We start from the raw sequence: 26594 nt of genomic DNA, 5'->3' as shown, positions 1-26594 counted from the left end.
AGCGCTGATTGGTTCCATAGGCGCACGTGAGCCGCTTTCTCCCTTCTGATTGGGCAGCGTGGCCATAGGCGTGGCTCGTGACCCGCCCGCATGGCGGGTAGGGTGCTAGGGATCGCGCTGCCTGATGCTGCCAGTGCCGGTGCGGAGAGAGCGGGGCCCGGCGCCCGCGGCGGTTGTTGGGGTCCGGCCACCCAGCCGGCCCCGGGCGGAGCTCCGCCGCGGCAGCGTGCGTTCCGCCGCCTCCTGCGGCGCGGTGAGGCCGGGGGCGGGGCGCTGGCGTGCGGGGCAGGGACCTAGTGGAGCTCGGCGGCCCCGTCCTTGTGCCCCGGCGCTTGTGAGGGAGCCGCTCCCGGCCCCTGGGGCGTGTGCCTGAGTCTGCAGGCAGCCTGCAGCCCTGGCCCTGTTTGGGGCAGCGGAGTTACGCGGGACATCACGGGGGGGCAGGAACAAGGATGGGGGGTGTTTCACCACTGAAATCAGCAGGTGAAGAGGCTGCTGGTTTGCCCACCAGGGGCCTGGCTGTCCGAGACCCTTCTCTTTCCCCCCGCACAGCACCATCCCCCCCCCCCCCCCGCACAGCACCATCCCCCCCCCCCCCGCACAGCACCATCCCCGCCCCCCCCCGCACAGCACCATCCCCGCCCCCCCCCGCACAGCACCATCCCCGCCCCCCCCCGCACAGCACCATCCCTGCTCTGAAATCCACATGGTGCTTTTAGAGAATTCCCGTTGAGCTGTATTCCAGCCCTTTAGGCAAAGTCCCCAGTGTGCAGTGGGAGTCTAAAGGGCTAGCTGGTATTGAAGAAATGTGTTAGGCCTGGGTAGATCTCAGCTACTCTCCAAAATCTGAGCTGTCTTTTTTCAAAGTAAATCTCAAGCTGTTATTGTTGTGAAGAAAGCTTTGCATTTTGTTATTTACACACTGCAAGAGTTACACAGTTAATCCATCTTTCTGAGTGGTGGTAGCCAAATTGATGAAGACTAGGATTTAATCTCACAGGAGTATGAGATTAACCAAACTAATGTTTCTGAAGTGCTTGGAGATCATTGGATGAAAGATGCTGCAAGTGCAAAGGATTTAGACCCAAACATTGTGATTCTAGTTGTCTTTCCCAGCTAAGTCATCAGTTCAAATGTAGTACGAGATGCCCAAAAGTCACGGGAGGTGTCTGAAATGCATTGTGTGGTGGAGACAGTCCAGTTCTAGAGGACAGGTGCTGTTGTCATACTCTTTAGCAGTTCCAACTGAAAGTGCAAGTATTGAATGAACCCCTCACCACTAGAAGTCCCTCCAGGTCAGGGCTGTTGTTTAGGTACCTTCAGTTTCAGACTACTAGTCCAGCTCCTTCCACCAGTACAGAAATAGATTATGAGATGGGTGCCTGTGAATCACTCATTGGATTTCTTACTGTAATGTTAGTAAGAGTTGGCTCAATAATAACTGAAGTTACAAATTTCAGAGTAGCAGCCGTGTTAGTCTGTATCTGTAAAAAGAAAAGGAGTACTTGTGGCACCTTAGAGACTAACAAATTTATTAGAGCATAAACTTTTGTGAGCTACAGTTTATGCTCTAATAAATATGTTAGTCTCTAAGGTGCCACAAATACTCCTTTTCTTTTTTTGAAGTTACAAAGTAGCTTACACTCTTAAGCAGTTACTTACCAAGAGTAAGATCTTTATATTCACTGAAAAGAAGAATTTCTGTGTAACCTTCTTGTGTGTTTCAAGACTGTCCCCAGGTCCGTTTGTGAGCGCGCTGTGCACCAGGAAAGAGATGCTTGTAACAGAACAAACACACCGGATGATTCGGAGGGGAATGAGAGTGAGGAGAAGGCTGATGAAGATAGCGAGAGGGAGGAAGAGTGGGATACTGACCTTGAAATAGAAGGTACAAAACATCCCACCTGCCCTGATTTGCACAGTGGTAGGAATCTCTTCCAGCATGACATGGGTTGGATCTGGCACAATTTATTTGTAGAACAGTATCAAAACTGGCAGTGAACATGCAATTTTCCCTGATCTTCTCTAAGTGAAGAATGAATGTACTCTTAATTCCTTTTTCTTTCTCTTTACAAAACAAAGCAAAACCAAAAATAAACAACACTCTTAGGAAACTCAGTGCAAACAGTTTGTGATCTCATTCACTGACTGAAAAGTTGGGAGATGGAAAACATAAGGTAAAGTACATATGCTCCCTTGTTCACTAGGTTAAAGTTCTTAATTACCCATTATTATTACCTTATTATTTTTGCAGATCTTGGCCACCTCATTCATTGTGTGAGTTATATGGTGAGTCCAGAATGAGAGACGGCTTCAATCTTTATTTTTATATAACTTACTGAAATAAAAGTGAAGAGGAGGTCTGCACACAGAACACTTGCTTTTAGTCAAATTTAAAATTTAAATTAAACGTTTACCTTAAATGTTGCTTAAATTTTTACAACTTTATTTATATAATTTCTGTTACGTTGTTTTTATCCATATCACTCAGAGAATTCACTGAGCAGAATGCAACTTGTGGGCTGAGGGCTTGATCCAAAACCAATTTGAAATCAATGGCAAGACTTCCATTGACATCAGTCACTTTTTTTTGGATCAAGCCTCTAATGAGGCAGGGATCTTGTAAATAATTGTATGTGATCATGTAACACACAACAAGCAGCAGCGTCAAGTATGTTTGGACAATTCTGCTTTCCTGAGTCTTGCCTCACTCTGCTCTGCTCTGTTAACTTTGAGTGCATGGAGACTCTGGGGAAGGTGCTGGAAAGAAATATAAATTCTTTAATTTCCATTTTTTGGTAAAATTGTTAATTTGGAAGTGCTGTTTTTTGTTTGTACAGCTTGTTTTCTCTATGTCCGTTGTCCTTTTTCTAATATAGAAACCAAGGAACCTTTTGACCCAACTGGAAGGACCAGATACATAGCAGCCTGCCAACTATATAGAGTGGTACCCATATCCTATTTCCTGCGTCACATGAAGGACTCTGAACTGATTATGAAGCACCATGGACTTGGCACACAGGTAACGGTTGCAGAAAATAGAATAAATCACTTCACTTTGGCACAGTGAAGGCTGCAATGTGCGCTCTGCGATGTATGGTGGTTGTGCCAGTGGCTAGGGGGTGTCTCTGGATGGGGGAAATAAAGTATATGTACTAATTAAACTGATATTAGCTTTTCACTTTCTTGGTTTTGTGATGTATATTATGTGTAGACCAGCATTAAATATATTATGTTTGGGTATGAACAAAGTAAAACTTGATGATCTATTGAAAGTTATTGGACAGGCCAGAACAAGGGGACTTAATTTAAACCTAAGAAGGAATAATACATTTAAGAATTTTAGCTGTTGTTGCTTTATAAAGACTGGCGAGTAGGGGAAGTGGGCTTTCAGCTAAGGGGGAGAGGGAGTGCAGTCAAACAACATAAATGTATTTAAGCAAAATGAGATGCCACATGAAATTTAGCACATCTTAAGGGGAATTGGTCAGCTTTGTCATCTTGACAGCACCTGGCTGTCCTTTTTGTGGGACGGTGGATTAGATTTCTCCCCACTGCACCCCACAGGAATACCCAGGGCTGTGGGATAAGATTTTTATCCTCCTTGGGTGTACACTTTTTTTTTAATGTAATATACATGTGTTTCTATATGGTTAAAATTCATAAGTTTAAACAACATTCTAAAACTTTTTAAAGAAGTTCTGTATGTAGGTTAGTGTCACAATCCTAGCCACAATGGGCTTGTAGTTGCTTCTGGTTTTACACAACTTACTTTGCAGGAACACATGACTCATGCCGTAAAATGCAACAAGCCTTAATGCTCACCTGTGATGGTAATAAACATGGTAGAATTAGGGAAATTAGAACTGAAGTAGACCTATTAGATCCCTTCACCCTCTTGTTTCTTACACTGTATTTAGGGTTGGAGAGTGTAGATTTTTTTTTAATTTCATGGATAATGTCAGTCCATTTACTTCCAAATTTAAAATATTTTAATCAAGTTAAGTAATTTATTCCAAACTTAATGGCTCTAGATCCTAGGAGTAATAACGGAAATAAAATCATAAGTGGTACTTATCCTAGTATTAGTTACTGATTGCTTGATAGAACTGACAATGAGTGAAGGCACCAGGCGTCCTCGAGTTGCACAAATCAGATATTTGTAATTTTCTCTCTCTCTGCATTATGAATATTGGTAAACTTTTTTATTATTTCTAGGTGGATGGAGAAATCATTAATGACACTTACCAACTCATATTGCATCCTTTGAACTCTAACTCTATTCTGCATTGCTTTTTCCAGTCTAATTTTAAATCACTCACACAAGGGGGCTTCTACTACTTTCCTTAAGAGACAGTGGGTTAGATCCTGCATCCATTCGAAGTTGCTGAGAATTTTGCAATTGACTTCACTGGTAGCAGGATGGGACCTGTTGTTGGGTATGGACTTGTAGAGGTCCTTTTCTTTCACTTGTGTTCTTCAGAAATGCAGCCAGGGCCTGGCGAGCTTTTGTCAATCTATATATTCTTGATAGGTTAAGGAAAACTGAAATAAGCAAACCACTAAAAGTGCTCGTTGTACCAAATAGACCCATGAGTGACTCATTATGCTGTTATATGTTCCAGGGTGCCAAAGCTTTATCTCTTTCCTTGATGACCAACACCTCCATCGTAAAGTTAAACCTGAGTGATAATTGGCTGGATGGAGAAGGGGCAGCTGCAGTTGCAGAGATGTTAAAAGAAAACTGTTACATTTCAGGTTTGTGTCTTAATTCAAAGGTAATTCTGTTGTAAGGCATGTATCAGAATGTGGCAATAAGGTTTTATGAGAGAGGAGGAAGTTCTTGTTTGCATATTTGGCTGATCCCATTGATTGTCACTGCTCACATGAAAGAGGGCTACAGAATTGGGCCCTACTTTGAAAAGTGACTATTTAAAATAGTGCCTTCTTATTCAGATCTCCATGTATGTATTCATAGCCTTTACTTTTATGAATTCATGTCTTTACTCCTGTTATCTCTGCAAAGTCAATAGCATTCTGGGAGAGGGAGCTGAATTCTCTTCTGGTTCATGAATCAGTAACGGAACTGGAATTTGGGAGAATAGTTGCAGGATATTGTTGAAGATGCATAAGGCAGAAAAAGCCCATCTTAACTTTCAGATTCCACGTTGAGTTTGCTGGACTGGCAGTTAGAACAACTGTCTTATGATTAAGGGCTAGCAGAGCTAAGCCCCATACAGGGTGCTCCAGCTCATATCTGTGCTGTAAGGACTGGGCTAGGGTGACAAAGTGGACTTTGCTTAGCTTTGCAACACCTAGTTTTAGGTGTCCTGCCACCCATTGGAATCCACGTTCCTGAGTCAGGTACACCAGCTCTCCAGACAATGCATGGGGAGAGTTAGGTGCCTAAAAAATGGAGCCACAGAAGCTAGCAAACTGGGTGGGCAGCCACCAAAGCTGTCAAGTAGAAAGTGGCTTAAGGGAGGTGGTGAAGGTGTTCTGCGTTTACTCAGTCGCCCAGTGGTTTGAGCACTTCCCTCTGAAGTGGAAGAGCTCAGTTCAAATCCCAAGGCTGCCTAATCTGGAGCAGGGACTTGAGCCTAGGTCTCCTACCTCAGATATCTGAGATCTCAGATGGGTGAGGTTCCATGAAGCTGGAGTAGCACTACCCCAACAGATGGATTCTGAGGTGAGGGAAGAGTGTCTCCCCTTTTCTACACACCCCATTGACCCCCACTCCACACCCCCAGTTTATCACTTTGACAAGCCGGTAGTTGGGAAGGTAGGAAGCAGTGGAGGCAGGCAAGGAGGATGAGCTGGACACTGGTGTCTGCAGCTTATTTTGGGCACAAGCTGCCATAGTTTTACTTGTAAACTAAATACATTTGCTCTGGGAACTATTGAGACGCACACACATGAAATCCTCCATGCCATTTTTTACAGTCCCTTTTCAGAACTGCATTTTAATATATAAATATTGATGTCTGTTGAGACAGACATCAGAATTTATTGATGCAAGAACTTAAACCCTTGATTAATATTTACCTTGAAAGACAATAGATTTTGATGTCCTCTAAAACCTGATTTTAGTGTTTGTATTGTTACATAATTGGATTTACTATAAAAGTAATTGCTGATTTAATAAATCTCTTAAGCGTACAAGTGACAAGGTGGGGGAGGTAATATCTTTTATTGGACCAATTTTTGTTGGTGAGAGAGACAAGCTTTCTAGCTTATGCAGAGCTCTTCTTGAGGTACAGTAACAGTGTTTGTTAACAAATTAACATTTTAAATAGGAGATGCTTAGATAGGAGGAGCAGTTTAAGATTATCTAGTCTCGCCTCCTGCAGTACAGGCCATAGTAACTCATCCAGTAACTTCTACATCAAGCCCATAACTTCTGTTTCAGCTATAGCATCGTTTAGAGAGTTATCTAGTCTTGATTAAAGTCTTGATGGAGAATTCACCACATCCCTAGTAAGTTGTTCCAATGATAGATTACTCTCACTTTTAACAGTTTGCACTTTATCTATAGTCCTTATTTGTCTAGCTTCATCTTCCAGCTACTGGATCTCATTCTGCCTTTTTCTGCTAGATTAAAGATCATCTGCTGTCAGAAATTTCTTCCCTATGTAGGTATTTGTAGACCATGATCAAGTCCCTTCTTTCTTGCATAAACTAAATATTAGTTTTTAAATCTCTCTCTCTAAGGCAGGTTTTCCAGTCCATAAATCATTCTTGTAGTTCTTTTCTGAACTTTCCAGTTTTTCAAAATCCTTTTGAAAATGTGGACACCAAAATTGGAACCAGTAGTCCAGTAATGTTTTCACTAATGTTGTACACAGAGGTAAGAACACCTTGTTTCTTTTTGATATTCCCCTGCATGTACACCCAAAGATTGCACTCACCCTTTTAGCTACTGCATTGCCCTGGGAGCTCATGTTCAGTTGGTTATCTGTCATCTAAGTCCTTTCCAGTGTTGTTGCTTTCCAAGCTACAGTCCCCTATCTTGTAAGCATAACCTCTGTTCCTAGATGTATGGTTTTGCATTTGGCTATATTCATGCATATCACTCAGATGAAACTGCCTTACTGAACAGTCCAGATCACACTGTAGAACTGATCTGTCCCCATCATTATTTACAATTCCGAGTAGCCTGTGATTAACCAGGTCATCTTGTTTACTTTTTAAGCATTGGCACTACACTGACTTTTTTCCAGTCTTTTGGAACTTCCCCAATGTGCCAAGCAGGGCTTAAATTCAACAGGTAAATATTTTCAAACCCACAGGAGCCCCAGCACCGTAGCCTGCCCTGCAGCTGAAGCCTGGAGCCCCAAACTAGGTGTGGGGGGGAGAGGGGTGCTCCAGGAAACAATCTCTGAGAATTTAAGCCCTGGTGCCAAGGTTTGTTAAAAATCAACATTTATGATTCAGAGAGCTCCTTGGAAAATTCTTTTGGTATTCTTGAATGGAAATTATTCAGTGAAGTGAATGTTGATGTTGTGTTACTATTTATTTTACTGTTGCATTTTTAGTGTTTGGTTTTAGTTAATGAGAGCTGTCCCTTTAAGAGAAGGCTGTGGCAGCTGTGTGGGACAGTGCCTATGCGGAAGATTTTGCATGTGTGTGCAGAGTGGAGGTGAGCCGCAAAATGGTCAGAACTTGGTTTAATAAACCTGTCTTTCCAAAAAGAGTCTCATTCTCCAAGGTGTCCCATTAGCGCTAATGGAGGTCTGGATGCCTTGGGTGTTGCTAATGATCTACACAGTCTTTCCTCTGTGGGGCAGCTGTGTGAATCCTGCCCAGCTCAGCAAAGATTAGAAGGTTCTTCTCCTCTAATGGCTGATTGGAGGCCCCTAGCTGAGATGAGTGTGGTGGGTCATAGCACAAATTCACCAACAAGCTTTGCACTAGACTGTAAGTGCTTTGGGGGCAGGGACTGTCTTTCCCTATGTGTTTGTGGACCACCAGGCACAATGGCGCCCTGATCTTTATGGGGTGTAGTCAGAGCTCCATCAGCTGGGTCAAAATTACCTTATTCACTATACATTTGGAAGAGTTGACAACAGGGTAATTGTCACAAACACACTAAGGGTGGGCAGGAGGAGTTTAAAAACTCAGAAGTCAGAGCAAAAGCCACTATTTCAGCTTTTCGTAAATTAAAAATTGATTTGGGGGAGGCAATCTCGTAATTTTTGAACTTTGAGGCTTGGCAATACTGCTGTAAGGGTTTTTTCCATCGCAGCGGACAGCTGGAGTCTTTCTGACATCTCCCCTTTAGCTAAATGGTGATTTTGTTCTTGGGTTTTTTCCCCCTCCCCCAGATGTTGATTTATCTGACAACAGACTTGGAGTTAAAGGAGCCGAGGCCCTTTCTGCTATGCTTCTGGAGAATACTACAGTTCTTACCCTTAAACTTTCAGGAAATGAGTTTGATGACCATGCAGCTAAGTACCTATCTGATGCCCTCCCGGCTAACAATAAAATGGAATCTCTGGATCTGAGTCACAACATGCTTGGTGACACATCAGGTAAAGCAGTGTCTTTGTAGATCCACGTGTTTTATAGTTATATCCTGCTGCAAATTCACACTCCAAGTGGTGAAAACTAAACTTCTCTCTTCTCCCAAAACCACCTGGCTTCCTCCCGCTTTTGTAACCACCTACAGCTCCACCGTCGTCCTCACCACCCAGGCTCATAACCTATGTATCATGTTGGAATCCTTGCTCATGAAACATTCACATCTTCCTCTAAAAATCCATCCTTTTCTCTCTCTCAGCCATTAATCTTGTCTTTCTACACCCTGGTCATCGCTGGTCTGCCACCTTTTGAGATCTTCCATGTTTCATTATGTCCTTATTTTCCACAGTATGTATCCGATGAAGGGATGCTGTAGCTCACGAAAGCTTATGCTCAAATAAATTGGTAGGTCTCTAAGGTGCCACAAGTACTCCTTTTCTTTTCACTGAGAACAGAGTGGAAAAACTGGGATAAGAGAAGAGCAGAGCATAGAAAATTGGGAAGAACAGAAAACCCAGGAGAAGGAGGACAGAGTCTGTTTAGAGACAGAAGAGGAAGAAATAAGGACACAGAGCAGAGAAAAGAAAAGTAAATAGAATAAATAGGCCACTGCTTCTGATGAAATGAGGTGATATGTCTGGGACTGCCGGCATTGGGCAAATACTGATTCATCTTTTCTGCCCTTTAAAGTCTTCATTTTTAGTTCTGGAAGGGGAAGGGGGGGCAGGATGTCAAGGAATGGGAGTGGTTATCCTGTCTTCCCTGACCCTCCATGGCGGTCAAACCTGCCTAGCTTGAACCTCTATTACAGGGATTCTCAAACTGGGGGTCGGGACCCCTCAGGGAGTCATGAGGTTATTACATGGGGGGGTTGGGAGCTGTCAGCCTCCACCCCAAACCCTGCTTTGCTTCCAGCATTTATAGTGGTGTTAAATATATTTGTCTTTTTAATTGATAAGGGGGGTCACATGCAGAGGCTTGCTATGTGAAAGGGGTCATCAGTAAAAAAGTTTGAGAACCACTGTTCTATTACCTCTCACCAAAGCCCCTCCACTCCCAGATCAGTCAGGTTGTGGGAAGCAAAAGGGGGGCTATAAAAGAGATGGTTGAGCTGAAGGGAGAAGCAGAATGAAAGGCAGGATAGATCAAGACACGGAGAATGGAAGAGGGGAGTGGGAGTAGAAGTGGAGGAGGTAGAGGAAGCCAGAGAGAGTTTGTTTCTGAGAGGGGAAAGTACTGGCAAAGCAGGAAGGAGAGATGAACCGTTATGCCATCTTAAGCAGTCTCATGATCTTTGACCTCTCTTTAGAGTATTAACTCACTCCACCAGATCCCTCTCTACTTTAATAGCCTTTCTTAAGATCATTCCCATTGCAGAAATATGTAGAGCTGTGACTTGGATGTCCATTCATACATTTGCTGAACACTATGCAGTCACTCATGCCTCCACTTCTGATGCCATATTTGGCTCCGCTGTTCTAGCTTCAAACTTAGACTCAACTCTGAAGCCCCCCTCCTTCCATAGAGGGAACTGCTTAATAATCACCTAGAGTGGAGCACCTATAGGGACACTACTGGAAGCAGAGATGGTTACTCACCCTGTGTAAAAAGAAAAGAAGTACTTGTGGCACCTTAGAGAGTAACAAATTTATTTGAGCATAAGCTTTCGTGATCTACAGCTCACTTCATCTGTAGCTCACGAAACCTTATGCTCAAATAAATTTGTTACTCTCTAAGGTGCCACAAGTACTCCTTTTCTTTTTGCGGATACAGACTAACACGGCTGCTACTCTGAAACTTGTCACCCTGTATAGTAACTCTGTTTTTACAATGTGTTTTTTTTTTTGTGGGGGATGGTGCAGAAGTGGGTGTTGGATGGGATTTGACTGCGGAGCTGAGAGGGCTTGGAGACTTGCTTTTGGAAGGATATCCAGGCATAAGGGGCAGCCTGGAAGAAGGCAAGGAGAAGTTGGGGAGGGAAAGTGAGGGGTATTAAAGCTGGTGATATTGGTGGAGAGGGTGCAAAAGGAGAGCAGATCTGGGATGTAGACTGGGCAGTGTGATGTAGGGCTTGAGATTAAGGGCAAGAAGTATGAATAGAATTTAATGGGCAAGGAAAGAATGTCCATTAGCTTTAAAATCCTTTGCCACCTATAGCCACCCACTGAAACCTGTGGGAATCTTCTCCCCTCTCATAGGGTATATGTACACTACGAAATTAGGTCGAATTTATAGAAGTCGGTTTTTTAGAAATCATTTTTATATAGTCGATTGTGTGTCTCTCCACACTAAATGCTCTAACTGCATTAACTCAGCGGAGTGCGTCCACAGTACCGAGGCTCGCGTCGACTTCTGGAGCGTTGCACTGTGGGTAGCTTTCCCGCAGTCTCCGCCGCCCATTTGAATTCTGGGTTGAGATCCTAATGGGGCAAAAACATTGTTGTGGGTGGTTCTGGGTACATGTCAGGCCCTCGCTCCCTCCCTCCGAGAAAGCAACGGCAGACAATCATTTCGCGCCTTTTTTTCCTGAGTTACCTGTGCAGACGCCATACCACGGCAAGCATGGAGCCCACTCAGCTCACTGTCACCATATATCTCCTGGGTGCTGGCAGACATGGTACTGCATTGCTACACAGCAGCAACCCATTGCCTCGTGGCAGCAGACGATGCAATAGGCCTGATAACCAACGTCGTCATGTCCGAGGTGCTCCTGGCCGCCTCGGTAAGGTCAGTCAGGAGCGCCTGGGCAGACATGGGCGCAGGGACTACATTAGGAGTGACTCGACCAGGTCATTCTCTTTAGTCCTGCTGGCAGTCCTATTGTACCGTCTTATGGCGAGCAGGCAGGAGATGAGGATGGCTAGCAGTCCTACTGCATTGTCTGCTGCCAGCCAAAGATGTAAAAGATAGATGGAGTGGATCAGAACAAGAAATACACCAGATTTGTTTTGTATTAATTTGCTCCCCCCTCCCTCCATGAAATCAACAGCTGACAATCATTTCAGTGAGGTCTGTCAGGGCACCTTGAAAAGTTTAATGGAGATTCAGTCCTGCCTGAAATACCGGGGGGAGGAGTAGCTCAGTGGGTTGAGCATTGGCCTGCTAAAGCCAGGGTTTTGAGTTCAGCCCTTGAGGGGGCTGTTCTGTGTGACAGTTGTTTTTGTTTCTCCTTGATATAAACCCACCCCCTTTGTTGATCTTAATGAGGAGGCTATGGAACTTGGGGAGGATGGCGGTTGGTTACACAGGGGCTGTAGCGGCAGTCTGTGCTCCTGCTGTGTTTTCTGCAGCTCAACACTATGCTGGAGCATATTAGTTTGATCCTCCAGCATCCTCAGCATTGAATCCTGCCTCCTCTCATCACGCTGCCGCCACCTTTCAGCTTCAGCCATCTCTTAAGCCCTCCACTTACTCTGTTCAGCCCGCCACCTCTCCTCCTGGTCGTTTTGTGCTTTCTTGCCCTCTGACATTGTCTGCCTCCACACATTCATCTGTGCTCTGTCAGTGTGGGAGGACAACATGAGCTCAGAGAACATTTCATCACAAGTGCAGTTTTTTTCGCCTTCTAATGTTCGCTAGCCTCTGGGAAGAAGAAGATCCTGTGATCCTTGAAACACATGCAGCTGGTGGAGGAAAAAAAGGGACAGTGGTATTTAAAAAGACACTTATAGAACAATGGGTACACTCTTTCACGGTAAACCTTGCTGTTAACATTACATACATAGCACATGTGCTTTCGTTACAAGGTTGCATTTTGCCTCCCCCCACTACGTGGCTAGCTCCTCCCCGTGGCTAACAGTGGGGAACATTTCTGTTCAGCCGCAGGCAAATGGCCCAGCAGGAACAGGCACCTCTGAATATCCCCTTAAGAAAAGCACCCTATTTCAACCAGATGACCATGAATGATATCACTCTCCTGAGGATAACACAGAGAGATAAAGAAGGGACGTTGTTTGAACGCCAGCAAACATACACTGCAATGCTTTGTTCTGTAATGATTCCTGACTACGTGCTACTGACCTGGCATGGTAAAGTGTCCTGCCATGGTGGATGAAATAAGGCTGCCCTCCCCAGAAACCTTTTGCAAAGGCTTTAGGAGTACATCCAGGAGAGCTTTAAGAAGATGTCCCTGGAGGATTTCCGCTCCATCCCCAGGCACGCTAACAGACTTTTCTAGTAGGTGTACTGGCTGTGAATGCCAGGGCAAATTAATCATTAAACACGCTTGCTTTTAAACCATGTATGCTATTTAAAAAGGTACACTCACCAGAGGTCCCTTCTCTGCCTGGTGGGTCCGGGAGGCAGCCTTAGGTGGGTTGTACTGGCTCCAGGTCCAGGGTGAGAAACAGTTCCTGGCTGTCAGGAAAACCGGTTTCTCTGCTTGCTTGCTGTGAGCTATCTACAACCTCATCTTCATCGTCCCCAAAATCTGCTTCCGTGTTGCCTCCATCTCCATTGAAGGAGTCAAACAACATGGTTGGGGTAGTGGTGGCTGAACCCACTAAAATGGCATGCAGCTCATCATAGAAGCAGCATGTTTTGGGCTCTGACCCGGAGCAGCCATTTGCCTCTCTGGTTTTCTGGTAGGCTTGCCTCAGCTCCTTAAGTTTCACGCAGCACTGCTTCGGGTCCCTGTTATGGCCTCTGTCCTTCGTGCCCTGGGAGATTTTGACAAATGTTTTGGCATTTCGAAAACTGGAACATAGTTTCCTCTCCCCATACAGCGATCAGATCCCGTACCTCCCATTCAGTCCATGCTGGAGCTCTTTTGCGATTCTGGGACTCCATCATGGTCACCTTTGCTGATGAGCTCTGCACTCACCTGCAGCTTGCCACACTGGCCAAACAGGAAATGAAATTCAAAAGTTGCAGGCCTTTTCCTGTCTACCTGGCCAGTGCATCTGAGTTGAGTGCTTTCCAGAACGGTCACAATGGAGCATTCTGGGATAGCTCCCGGAGGCCAATACCATCTAATTGCGTCCGCAGTACCCCAAATTTGACCCGGCAAGGCCGATTTCAGCACTAATCCCCTTGTCGGGGGTGGAGTAAGGAAATTGATTTTAAGAGCCCTTTAAGTCTAAAAAAAAGCTTCATCGTGTGGACGGGTGCAGGGTTAAATCAATTTAACGCTGCTAAATTCAACCTCAACTCCTAGTGTAGACCAGGGCTAAGAACCCTGAGGTGCCAGAGAGTCTTTCTAGGACTGGAGGAGGTTTGGGGTTTTTTTTTCTCCTTACTTTGATTCCTTCCTTCCAATCCTACCCATCTCCCTCCCTCCCCTCCTCCTTTCAGGGCCACCCAATTGTTACTGGCTCTGTCTCTACTGATTTTTCAGGCCCATTCTACGCTATGAGGTTAGGTCGAATTTATAAGGAATGCGTGTACACTACCAACCCTGTTCAGCTGACCTAAAGGGGTCTTAAAATTGACTACTGTACTCCTCCCCGACAAGGGGAGTAGCACTAAAATCGACTTTCCTGGGTCGAATTTGGGGTACTGTAGATGGGGGCACTGTGCAATTCAATGGTATTGGCCTCCGGAAGCTCAGTGTTGAGCTCTGCTTCTCCTTTGGTTTTCCTGCAGGCTGATGCTGTTTCCATTTCCCATCCTCTCTGCCAGCCATTCTGCGCTCTCTTCCTCTTTTTCCCTCCTGGTCTGTTGCTTTATCCCGCCCAGTTAATCCTGATGTCATCTTCCTCCTCCCTGAAACCTCCTCCCCTTCTTATCTGTTTCAATCCCACTGAGCCTTCTGCACAGAGGAAACCTCTCAATGGTTGTAATCTCACTTGAGGGTGGCACCAGGGAGCACAGGGTTGAGGAGCAGAGCTGTTTTGTGTGGTGTAGGCACTACTGGGTCTGGCCTTCAGCTAGCCCACGAGAATGGCCCTGCTCTGGTTACAGCCCTGTTGGGCTCTGTTTCACCTTATGGGGATTTGTCCTTGTACCACCTTTTATGTGCACTCAGTGGTCTCTGACTATGTGGGGCCTGTTTTCTGGCTCTTCCTGCAGCCCCTGCTCTGTGCTTGTGCAGCAAGATGCATAAAAGAGAAAAACTGTAATTTCTCACCCAAAGAGTTTCCTACCATAACCTGAGCTGCTTGCCCAGCTGAACCACCTGATCCTTTCCTGGGTCTTTACAATTTTTTCTTAACCTGTTTCATAAGGTGAGGTTCTTGGAATGGCAATAGCAGAAAACTCTGGACTAAAGGAGCTTAATATCAGCTGGAACTACTTCCGTAGCCAAGGAGCAGCTGCCTTAGCCAGAGGCTTCGAGGTAGGAAGTCTGTGTTATCTCCTGTCTTTGCCCCCTGTAATACTCATGTTAAGCGTCATCTGTTTGGGTAGACACTGCCATCATGACCTGAACATAAAACACTGTGAAATCTGGAAGTGTATAGGCCTTGAAATCGGGGAGATAAAAATCATGATTTAAAAATCAATTTTAAAAAAATTAAATCTTGATTTTTATTTCCATTTGCAGTTTGAAGTTCATTACTTTTTCCCCATTTTATCTTCTTAAATTGCTGAAATGAATGTTTTATATAATTTCCAACTGTTAGTAGAATTTCTGATTATACATAGTTTCCCTCTCCCCCCCCATTGTGAGGTTTCACACATAAAATGCTTATTGGTCCTGAAAAAGACCAATCCAGGGCCTTATTAACATCCTCACTGTGAGACCAGCCCAAACTTCAGATTGATAAGCAAACCACCTGGGCTATATTCGCCACCTGCTGACGTACTGCAGTTCCACAAGCCAAGAAAGCTGAAACGTTGCAAGGCTGTACAGCTCCCTCAGGGAATGCAGTTTGAAGTTGATGGGACTCGTGCTCGTAAGTCATCTGGGAGCTTTTGAAAATCCCACTCGTGGGGACTTAAATTTGAGTTTAGGAGCTTAACTTTAGGGCTCCTGGTTTTGAAAATGTAGGGCTGCGTGTATTCCAAAGTTAGTAACTTTATTAATGTGTTATTAAATAAGTCTAAATAATTTTACATTGTTAATATTAAATCATTTTGGTTTGAAGTGAGACAGACTTCACGCTAATCAGACACAATTTTAACCCGTTACTGAAAACACTTACACATGTGCTTACTTTAAGACCACAAGTGGCCTCAGTGAGTGGGTAGGATTATTCATGTTGATAAAGTTATATTCCAATCTGGTTTCCAGGATCGGGCCTTAATTTTCAATATTTTGATTTTTGTCTATAGCAGTTTTATAAAATTCAAGTAAAATCTTCTCCTAGTAGTTGCATTTTTTAAAAAAAAGCATTCATAATTTAATTCATTGCAAATTTCAGTTAACATTTATAAATAGCATAAATTTTCAAGCTAGTTTTATAAAGCCTCAACCTGACTTAATTATTTTTTAAAATCAGATGATTGAAATCCATTCCAGATTAAATTAGTAGTTCAAGATTAAATTCTAGATTGGAATCTGTTTCTTAAAAAAAAAAAAAAAAAAAAAAAAAAAAAATGAAGCCACCTTAAATTCCATTCATAAAACTGGTGAGTACATTAGGATGGCCAGGAAATGCCAATGCTCAGGCTGTGTGAAACTTTACTTCTGTCTAGTTGTGCATGTGCTTTTATCATGCTGTTTTTAATTATCAGATTATTTATCTAATACAGTACATTGTATTACTTTTTTTTCTACAATTTTATATGCTGCATCTTGCAAGATTGAGGAGGAGGGGGGTCCAACAAGAGAATAATGAGCTGCAGAGGAGACACAATTCTTCCTTTTTTGTTTTGTTTTTTGCTTCATTCTGTTGAAGATATTCTGCCTGGCTTTTGTGTGTGTATGTTGTTAATATAGGTAGATATTTACAATGGAAATCTCCAATTTTGACTTTCTTGTTTTGCTGGAAGAATCTGAGGTGAAGTGAAACAATGAGCTGATGACATCACAAGAGATTGAGACTTAAACAGTTGAAAGAGGAAGAGATTTCTAGTCAGATTGTTTAAAACCTGTGGGTTTTTCTGTTTTTATTTTTGTTAATACCTATTTAACTCAAGCTGCCCACTCAACATCAACACCCCTTTCCTTTCAGATGAGGGCTGCCATTGTCTAGTTCAGGAAGCAGTTGTCCTGCACAAAGAAGACCAGGCTTGATATTCCTGAAGGAACTGCCCCAGGCCACCAGAAAAGCACCTTAAAAAAATCCTTCCTGATTTTGTGATTTTTTGCGGGGTGGGGCTGATTGCATGATATTTTGGTGTCTGACTGATGACTTGAACTGTTCGGGTTAGCAATACTGGAGGCATCCAGACTGAGCTCACTGATGCTATCCCATCCCAGACTGTTCACTCAGCACTCTTACCCTTTACTGCTCCTTCTTTAGCTGTTATCCTGCCCCTTTTACAAGGAGTTTGACCAGGTGCTGGAGACTGCACTGAGCATGGAGCCAACAGTGTGGATCCCGTTGTCTTGCGAACCATCCAGTAGCTCCCTCAATGAAATGTGCTCATTAGCCACTAGCTCCCCCTCAGCCAATAGGTATCCCCGCTGCACAACTCCCATACTTGTGAGATTCTTTCTGGGCCCAGCTACTGGACTCCAGCAGCCACTAATCCTTTGTGCTGTACTCTGTGAGACTCACAACCTACTTGCACGTGATATTCAGATCAAAGGGCAGCTGCGGTTAAGTCAAGAAGCTGCCAGACCTGTGTTCTACAAGTGAGATCTTCCAAGGGAAAGGAAAGGGGTTGAAGGAAGAGGGAAGCCTGACATTTTAGGAGGGTCCTTTAGGGAGAGAGAATTTTTCAGAGGTTCACCCACCACTAGTTACGGTTGTTGGTATGAAATGTCCTTTTCTCATTCTCTTCCTCTCGCTCACTTTCCCTTTGCATCACTTTCCAAACTGTGGTTTGGAAGCATGGTCCATGGAAGGTCATTCTGCGAGAGTGACGCAGATGGCTGTTTCTGTCTCAAGCTACGGTGAGGTTTTTTCCAGTAATTCTGGCTTGTTCCACAGGCAAACATGTTTCTCAGAGTTCTGGACCTTTCCTACAATGGCTTCAGCAACAACGGAGCAGCTGCTCTGGGGGAGGCCCTTAAAGTCAACAATGTGCTGGAAGAGCTCAACATTAGGTGAGTCAGGCTCAGGTCATGATTTAAAACGTCCCACACTTCAAAGTGAAAGCCACCCTCTGGTGGCTGAAACCCTGAGCAGCCATTGACCTCGGTTTTATGTGTAAGGAGGGACAGTCTTGCTGGCGCTAAGATGACAAAGGGAATGCCATGTAATGGAAGTTTGGCCATGAAATTTCTAGCTGGGGAAGATCTGCTGGCATCTGTTATTTACTGTCCTACTGCCAGGGCCCCAGCTCTGTAGTCAGCCTCGTGACCCCAGAGAAAGCGATGGTGTAAAGGAGTGAGGAGGATTACTGGGGTCAAGGTGATATCATTGCAATCTTAAATTGGGAAGGAAATAAATTGATTCCATCTGGCTGGGGAGGATGGATAGAAAGAAATTTAGTGATAAGGATCTAGGGTTACTAGCACCTCTGGAAATGAGAAGAAAAGTGAAATGGGACTTTGGAGCTTAGAGGGCACCTTGTACAGCATGAGATGTTTGTGCTCACAATGAGAGCTGGACAAGTTCCTTTGTTCTTCAAAGCACTGGCCTATGTACTTGGAGGCCTGGGACTGGCCTATATACTAAGAATAGTTAGGTGTGAGAAGTACTGTTGATTTAATAGGGCTTACAGTGGACATAATGTTCCGATAGGAATCAATTCAAAGGGGAGGCTGATTGGTTCAGCAAAGGGAGAGTCAAGAAAACAACAGAGGCTGGTGAAGTTAGTGGGAGAGCTGTGAGACCAGGTAATTTTCAGAGAGATGCAGTTATGGAGATCATGAACACAACCAGAAATGGTCATGAGACAGGCTGTGAGCAAGAGGGTAGTGTCCAAGTACTCCCTGCAGTGTAAAATCCCACAGGCAAGCTGGCAATGAACCTCCCATCCCAGTGCATGATGTGCCTAAGCTTCCAAAGAGCAGACAGTGGCTGCTGCTGTGCTGGCGGCTACCTGGATATACTTACAAAACTAAAATGTCAGGGAACAAATACTGAGGTTTTAATTGTTACACTAACAATAAAAGCAAATGCTCAGAAATAGACATGAGCTAAGCAGGGCCAGTCAGAGTCATTATTTGGATGGGAGTCCTTCAGGGAAAACTTGTGCACTTCAGGAAGTGGTATAGCTGCTGAATGCTGTGCTGCTGGAGCTTGTTCTTCAGATGAGATTTAACACTGAGGCCATGAGCATTCAGGGTCACTAAAGATCTCACAGCACTTTCTGTGAGAGCAGGAACATTAACACTGGTGTCCCAGACAGGTACGTCTACTCCCTGCAACTTCAGTTGGAGATGGGATTCTTTGTCACTTCTCCTTCAAACTGTTGTGTGTAGAGAGCTGTTAACCTGCTGCAATTAATGCCCCTCCAGATGTGTTCACATGTCAGTGGTGGGTGAAGTGGTCCCCTGTACCTTCACGTGAGTTTGTAAAGCATGTTGTCCTCCTGTTGCCCATACTGTAGTAAATGTCTCCATGACAGTATGGCTCTGGCTTGGTGGGTTGGGAACATGGAATGAAAAATGTAAGAAGTCTACTTTTTCTCTGTTATAAGCAATAACCGCATTTCATTGGAAGGAGCTCTGCGGTTTGCAGTAGGCCTGAAAGAAAACCAGACTCTGAAGAGACTTAATGTGAGTAGCTTTTTTTTAAAGCAGATCTTGGAAAACACAATAAAGTATATATTTAAAATGTCACTGGCATGAGTGCTTATTGAATCAGATCCTGCGTGAGCCATTCTGCAGCAACAACAGGGGAGCCTTTAGCATCAGTCTCTGGCCGCTCCTGTGAAATGCGGCATGCAGATGGTCTCGTGTAGACAAGGAGTGCTTGTATTCAACAGTCTTTTGAATTCAAGCATTTTATACCCCTCCCTCTATGTGAACCAGAGCCTGCAGCCTGTTGCTCCCTGTTCTGCCCTGCAGTCTAGCACCTTGCCCTCCAATATGGAGGATGATCTTCCTGGCCTCTGCTGTCACCTGCTTACATGGCAGCCACGTTTGCTGCACACATCTGGGAGCTGGAGGGAGACGTGGTTAATGGCCATTGGGTGTCTGACCTATCCCTCAGCTCAGCACAGTGGGGTAGACGCTCTGCTCTGTTCCTCTTCCTTTCCATTCCTCAGACAGCACAAAGGGAGCTCCTGAAACTTGGGTTAAGAAGGTCATGGACGGGTAGAGAGTGGGTATGACCAGGTATATGGCATTTTAGATGTTCCCAGCTGGTGTGTTATCCTGTGGGGACCACTGGCAGCTTGCATTTGGCAGAGTGGCCTACAGGGTCAAGCAGAGAATTATGGAGCCATAACCAGCTCCTTGACAGCTTTTTCCGCATTGCCCAGCGGAAGCTGGATGCAGCAAAGCATCTTGTACTGGTGTAAAATGTACAGTCGAGGTCAGGTTCAAGGATGTGTAACTAAGATACACATTAGTAAAGTCAGCCAGTGATGGCGTGTAAAGGGAGGAAAGAAAGGCAAGGATGGAGCCTGGTGGGAACCCTCATTGAAAGATGGGATGCGGAGGAGGAGAACAAGGAGAGAGTGGAGTTGTGGACGCTGAGGGAGGACAAGGTGACCATAATAAGGTTATGTAGTTGCTTTAGTGAGACCTGGGCAAATCTTGATGATCCCTAAAAGTAAACTTTTTTTAATAAGTTTAGTTCTTGTAGATGTGAGATTTTTTCAAATAGTTATCACCATCCATTCTTATCACTGTGAGTTTCTGCTTTTGTCTCATACCCAGGGCATGTGCCTGAAGACACTTGAGAAGGCTGATTTTCCTCTGTAAGACAGCTGCAGTTTGAGGTGTTAAAGAAAGGTGCATTAATTAAAAGAACTTGCAATCTGTATTGTTCCTATTGTTGTTTCCTGTGTCTGCCTTTTTAGATGGCCAGAAATCCCATGCAGAGTGAAGGCTGCTTTGGGATTCTCAAATCTATACAAGCAAATTCTGGTGCCGTGGTAGAAATCTTGGACTTCTCAGTAAGTGTTAAACAGCGGGGGGGCAAGTGAAATGAAATCCCAAATTTAAAATGTCACTGGCATGAGTGCTTATTGAATCAGATCCTGCGTGAGCCATTCTGCAGCAACAACAGGGGAGCCTTTAGCATCAGTCTCTGGCCGCTCCTGTGAAATGCGGCATGCAGATGGTCTCGTGTAGACAAGGAGTGCTTGTATTCAACAGTCTTTTGAATTCAAGCATTTTATACCCCTCCCTCTATGTGAACCAGAGCCTGCAGCCTGTTGCTCCCTGTTCTGCCCTGCAGTCTAGCACCTTGCCCTCCAATATGGAGGATGATCTTCCTGGCCTCTGCTGTCACCTGCTTACATGGCAGCCACGTTTGCTGCACACATCTGGGAGCTGGAGGGAGACGTGGTTAATGGCCATTGGGTGTCTGACCTATCCCTCAGCTCAGCACAGTGGGGTAGACACTCTGCTCTGTTCCTCTTCCTTTCCATTCCTCAGACAGCACAAAGGGAGTTACTGAAAAAGGAGGGTGGACTATGAAGGCTCCAAAGTCAGAACATTCAGAATGATTGTTTCTACAAATAGCATAGTTCCACCACATTGCATCTATGCAACATGGCATAATAGCACGTTGAACAAAGACCAAATACTTGTAGTTAGACCTATTTTGACTGAGCTGCGGATACTGTGGTACCCATAACTTAGCTGTCTGACTTCTATAGTTACATCATAAACCACCATCTGGTTTTAACAGAGGGTCTCCTTCTATTTAATGTTGAAGTTTCCCAGAAAGTGAAAGACCCCTTCCCCTGGTGAATGCTGTTGTGGTTATTATAAAACTGCCTTTTCCAAATGTTTTTGTTGATGGCTTATTTCTAATTTATAAAGAAAAACACAGGTTATAATGCTCTCAATTATTAATAATAGAGCAACAGTTCCTCCCTGTTTGTAGTGACCTGTTGCATTCTGACTGGCTGAGAACAGAGCAAATGTATTCTTCAGCCAAAGAGAGACCTGACTATCCTGCCTGCACTTACTCTCCAGTACCTCCTTTCAAATGCTGTTCCTCATGTTCTTACAAACCCTTCTCCTGAGCCTGCTTTCTGTTCCAGCACTTTCCTGACTCCCTCCTTAGGCTTTGTGTGAACTCTGTGGACAGGCTGCTTATTGCATTTTCTATCTCACCCTTATGCAATGTTTTTTGCATTCCAGCCACTTTGTGCTCTGATCATTCTAGAGACGCAGCCCTCAACAGAGTTGTGAGTTGCTTGCTTGGAATTTCACGTCCTCCCTTCTTGATTTGTCAGCTGCCTTTGACCCTTTTCCTCATCGTCTTCGTGTTTCCTGTTCTTCTCCTGATAGCTGGAGCTAGTTTGTTTCATGTTTTATTTTATATCCACCAGAGCTTTGGTATTGCCATTTGCTGGTGAACTGGTTGATGACCCAGCTCCCTGAGCTGAAGGAGCTTTGTCAAAGCTTGTATTGGTTGATTGGATGCCTGAGAGCAAGAATGCGTGATGATGCCTACCTTTGCTGTTGTGATACTTACCTTTTGAGAGAAGGTAAATCGTACTGTACACTGATCTGTGATGATTTCTCCCTCTAGGACATCCCTGTGAACAAAGACTTTGCAGACCTGTGTGATGCTGTGAAAATGCTTTTGCCAAATTTTCAGATCAGATATGGTGGAAATGCAACATTGCACAAAAAAGACCAACCAAAGGTTGAGATCCAATCTTGATTCAGCGTGGAGGGTGATTCATAGAATCCTTTGACCTAAAAGGAACCTCTTCAAGGTCACTTTGGGTATGTCCACACAGCTTGCGGAAGGGAGACTCCCAGCCTGGGTAGACAGACTTGGGTTTGTGAGGCTCGCGCCATTGCTCTAAAAATAGCTGCATAGACAGCACTTGGACGTTGTGGCTTGGTTGGGAACTCAGGCTCTGAAGCCTACCTGCCTCCCAAGGCTTCAGCATCCGAGCTCCCACCTGAGCCGCAACGTCAAACTGTTGTCCACACAGCAAATTTTAGAGCACTAGCACGAGCCCCACAAACCCAAGTCTGTCTACACAGGCTGGGAGTGTCTCTTCCACAGGCTGCCTTTGTATACATACTCTTAGTCTACGCCCCTGCTCTGTGGCAAAATCACTGACCATCTCGAAGCCTTGACATGAGGATTTCCAGCAGCAGTGCTACAAGTGCCTCCCATGGAAACATTTGCCATTTGCTCACTGATGTCATTGTTAAAAGCTTCTCCTTGCTGTAGCTTTAAATTAATTGGACTAGATTCGCTGCTGTGACCTGGTGCTGGATCTCCCCAGCAGGGCATTCTCCTGGTGCAGGAGAGTCCCCAGTGGGTACAGGCCAGCATAACTAGCTCCTTGTTCTACCTTTCTCCTTCAGCCTTCTGCACGGGGCCTTTGTCAGAGCAGGCTGGGGGCTTGACTAGAATACTCTGTGCCCAGCTACACCAGCTGCCATAGACTAGGGTAACTTGAAGACTGTATTAATCTATGCTGGGGCCATGACTAACATAGAACCAGACCCCAATTCAAGGAGTCACAGTCAACTACTTTTAGCCAATAGGAACCACTGTGATAATCTAGTCTGACCTGCATAACACAGGCCATAGTATTTCGCTCCGTGGTTCTTGCATTGAGCTCTTATCTTCTGCTTGAGCTAGAGCAGGTCTTTTAGAAAGAGCCTCCAATCTTAAGGCATTGAGCATCCACAACACCCTAGGTAAGTTGTTCCAGTAGCTAATAGCCCTCAAACCTTATTTGGAGAAAAAGAATGGTGTAGTGTATGGAATAGGACAGTATCCCTTTAAATAGTTTGTGGGCCCTCTAGTGTACTCACTGTGTTCTGTGTTATTAGAAGCTGCCAGAAACCAATCAGAGAAGCAGTATAGGTAGCTAGACCTGGAACGTTTGTGTACATTCAGTAAACATGGTTATTTGGGACTCAACTGTGTTTGTGAAGATTCTTCATATTTTCTTTGTTTTGTAAAGAACAAAAGACTCAACAGATTGGAACTCAGGAGACCTGGCTTCGGTTTCTAGCTGAAGAAGAGATTTCTTGTGTGACCTTGAGGAAATCACTTAGGCTTTGTCTATATGAGAGAGTTCCACCAATTTAACTTAAACTGGTTTTTAAACCAAGTTAACTAAATTGTTGCAAATCCTTGTGTGGACACACTTGTTTTGGTTTAGGTTTTGCTTAGGTTAAACCTGTCCCTAATTGACTTAAGATGAACCAAAATAAATCTGATTTATACCACAATAAGTGTCCACAAAACCTTTGTGCACCAGTTTACCTAACCTGGTTTAAACTCTCACCATAAGCACGTGTAACTTTCCCATGTAAACCAGTCCTTACTCTATGCTGTGCCTCTGTTCCCCATCTGTGAGAAAGGGATAACAGCCTCACAGGAGGGTTGGGACTTCTGAAGATGAACTTCGTTAATGAGTGTGAGGTGCTCAGATGCTGTCAGAGGGGGATATATGAATACCTAGGTAAGTAGATTATTTTCAGTCTGTATTTACCCAGCTTCAGATCCCAGGCTTTGGATCTTCGTCTTCCTCTTTCTTGGAGATAAAAGAGCTCTGCTATCAGAAATCTTCTCCCTCTGTAGGTCCTTGTAGGCTGTGATCATCACCTGTTAATCTTTCTTTAAGTAAACTAAATAGAGCTTTAATCCCTCGCTATAAGGTCGGCTTTCCAAATCTCAGATCATTCTTGAAGCTCTTTTCTGAGCTCTCCCAAATTTATCAACATAATTTTTAAAGTGTGGACACCAGAACTGGATCCAGTATCAGTAGTAGTCTCACCAGTGCCATGAACAAGCCACCTCCTTTCTTGCTCAAATAAATTGGTTAGTGTCTAAGGTGCCACAAGTACTCCTTTTCTTTTTGCGAATACAGACTAACACGGCTGTTCCTCTGAAACCTCCTTTCTTCTATTCAGTATTCCCTGGTTTATACATCCAAGGAGTGTCTTCACTCTCTTAGCCACCACATCACACTGGGAGCTCTTGTTCAGTTGGCTTCTGCCATGATTCCTTAAGTCCTTTTCTGAGTCCCTGCTTTTCAGGATACAGTCCCCATCCTGTAATTATCAGCTATGTTTTTGGTTCCTAGATCCATTGCACCTTGCTTTTGGCTGTATTAAAATTGTAGCACCGGGAGGTATCAAAATGCCTGGAAATCATAAAAGAGTACAGGCACACAACCTTAGCTCTTCCCTCAGGGAGATAATAGCAACTCCCTGACCATTTCTCTGTGCCCACTACAGCTTCACATCAGCATAAAGTTCTGTGGACCCCTACGGTGCTTTGTGCAGCACCATTGATTCATTGTCCAATTTTTCTAATGTTGGGGTTTGGAACTCCCAGTCCCACAAAAATTGGGGTCATAGCGAGCCCAGCTGTACAATAACAACCTTAACTTCACCTTAACAAAGTTTGGGCTGAGTGTGAATAAATGGTCTTTTTCTATTCTGTAGGTTTCCCAGGAATTTTCGTAACACTACATGTGCTCAGTGGAATCAAAGGTCTTCCTTTTATTTGTGACGGGAACTGGATGAGCCTTGGACACCCCCAAAATATGCAACCCCTTTGATTATTCCTTCTTTTGATCTATCTTACATTGAATGGTGGGAGCAGTTGTCATCTATACATTGCCCCTCCCCAGTCCCCCCAAAATGAAATTTTCTCCAAGAGGCGCCTTGTTGAATGTGCCAAAGTATGAGACTGCCCCTACCATTGTCCTGGTAAAATAGGTTCCTGATATTCTGTATTTTGTTGAAGCTTCACTATTGGTACAGAATGAATGTGTTTGTCCTGTTCAGTGTTGTGCGGAAATCTGGTTGTGCCTGATGAATGTGCCAAGGAATGAGATTTTTGTTTACTACCGCTTTTCAGCAAATAATGAGATTTTTAAATAAGCTATAGAACCTTTTGAGGAAAATTGTGTAGCCAAATGAAATTTGTCCTGTAATTGTGAAAATAGTTTGTTTTATATCTAATAAATATTTACTGTCATTTAAACTCACTTTTGTCAGTCTGGTCTATTTCTGTTGTATCAAATGAGCATGAATTAGGAATAGGGTTGCTAGGTGTCCGGTTTTCAACCAGAGTGCCCAGTCAAAAAGGGACCCTGGCAGCTTCAGTCATCACTGCTGACTGGGCTGTTAAAAGTCTGGTCAGCAGGGCTAAGCAGGCTCCCTGCCCTGGCTCCTTACAGCTCCCGAAAGCAGCCGGCATGTCCCTGCAGCCCCTATGTGCAGGGGTGATCAAGGAAGCTCCACGTGCTGCCCCCAGTGCCAGCTCCATAGCTCCCATTGGTCGGGAGCAGCACAGAGCCAGGGCAGGCAGGGAGCCTGCCTTAGCCCCGCTATACCACCAACGAGGAGCCGCCTGAGGTAAGTGCTGCCTGGCTGGAGCCCACACCCGAACCCCCTCCTGCACCCTAACCCTGATCCCCCTCCTGGAGCCCATATCTGCCCTGAACCCCAACCCCAGCCCTGAACCCATCATCTCTGGCCCCACCCCGGAGCCCGCACCTCCAGCTGGAGCCCTCACCCCCTCCTGCACTCTAAGCTCCTGCCTCAGCCCAGTGAGTGAGGGAGGGGGAAAGTGAGCAATCAAGGGAGGGGGCCTGGAGTGAGTGGGAGTGGAGCCTCAGAGAAGGGGTGGGGCAGGGCCTTGGGGAAGTAGTGGGGCAAGGATATTAGGTTTTGTGCAATTAGAAAGTTGGCAACCTAGTTAAGAATGATGTACATATTGGTTAAATTTGATATCTTTGAAGACATCTTGTTTCCTGACCTCTCTAATATATAAAAATTCCATGGGTTGATCTCCAGACTCTGAGGCCATGGGAAATTGATCTAAATCTGTAGTAAAAACTGTATTTTAAATCCCCTATTTATTCATTTTGCTGTTTCTGCAGCCCAGCATCTCCCACAATTCTTTATAAACTAGATAGGATTTGAATCAAGTGGTGTGTCACCCTGTTAATAGTACAAACAG

At 44.6% G+C, this 26594-nt stretch overlaps 1 protein-coding gene across 1 annotated transcript; it reads left to right on the top strand.

Moving 5' to 3' along the window:
• The first annotated feature begins 124 nt into the window (after window positions 1–124).
• Window positions 125–25613, top strand: LRRC74B (leucine rich repeat containing 74B). The gene is made up of 11 exons (XM_075120184.1): window positions 125–253; window positions 1729–1888; window positions 2880–3022; window positions 4626–4758; window positions 8325–8531; window positions 14685–14794; window positions 17499–17614; window positions 19156–19234; window positions 20485–20580; window positions 22173–22289; window positions 25070–25613. Exons 1-11 carry the CDS (start codon window positions 125–127, stop codon window positions 25088–25090), a joined length of 1311 nt encoding a protein of 436 aa, XP_074976285.1. The 3' UTR covers window positions 25091–25613.
• The last annotated feature ends 981 nt before the right edge of the window (window positions 25614–26594 follow it).

This window comes from Caretta caretta, chromosome 15, assembly GCF_965140235.1.
Source record: "Caretta caretta isolate rCarCar2 chromosome 15, rCarCar1.hap1, whole genome shotgun sequence".
In the NCBI taxonomy this organism is placed as follows: Eukaryota; Metazoa; Chordata; order Testudines; family Cheloniidae; genus Caretta; species Caretta caretta.
Note: the sequence above shows the minus strand (reverse complement) of the source record. Positions and strands in the feature narration are given on the sequence as shown.

What these genes read in the sequence shown, in the direction of transcription:
- LRRC74B (XM_075120184.1), top strand. Translation starts at nt 125, where the DNA reads ATGCTGCCAGTGCCGGTGCGGAGAGAGCGGGGCCCGGCGCCCGCGGCG. An exon ending in ACCATGGACTTGGCACACAG is followed by an intron (nt 3,023 to 4,625) that starts GTAACGGTTGCA and finishes TATATGTTCCAG; the next exon opens with GGTGCCAAAGCTTTATCTCT. An exon ending in AGAAAACTGTTACATTTCAG is followed by an intron (nt 4,759 to 8,324) that starts GTTTGTGTCTTA and finishes CCCCTCCCCCAG; the next exon opens with ATGTTGATTTATCTGACAAC.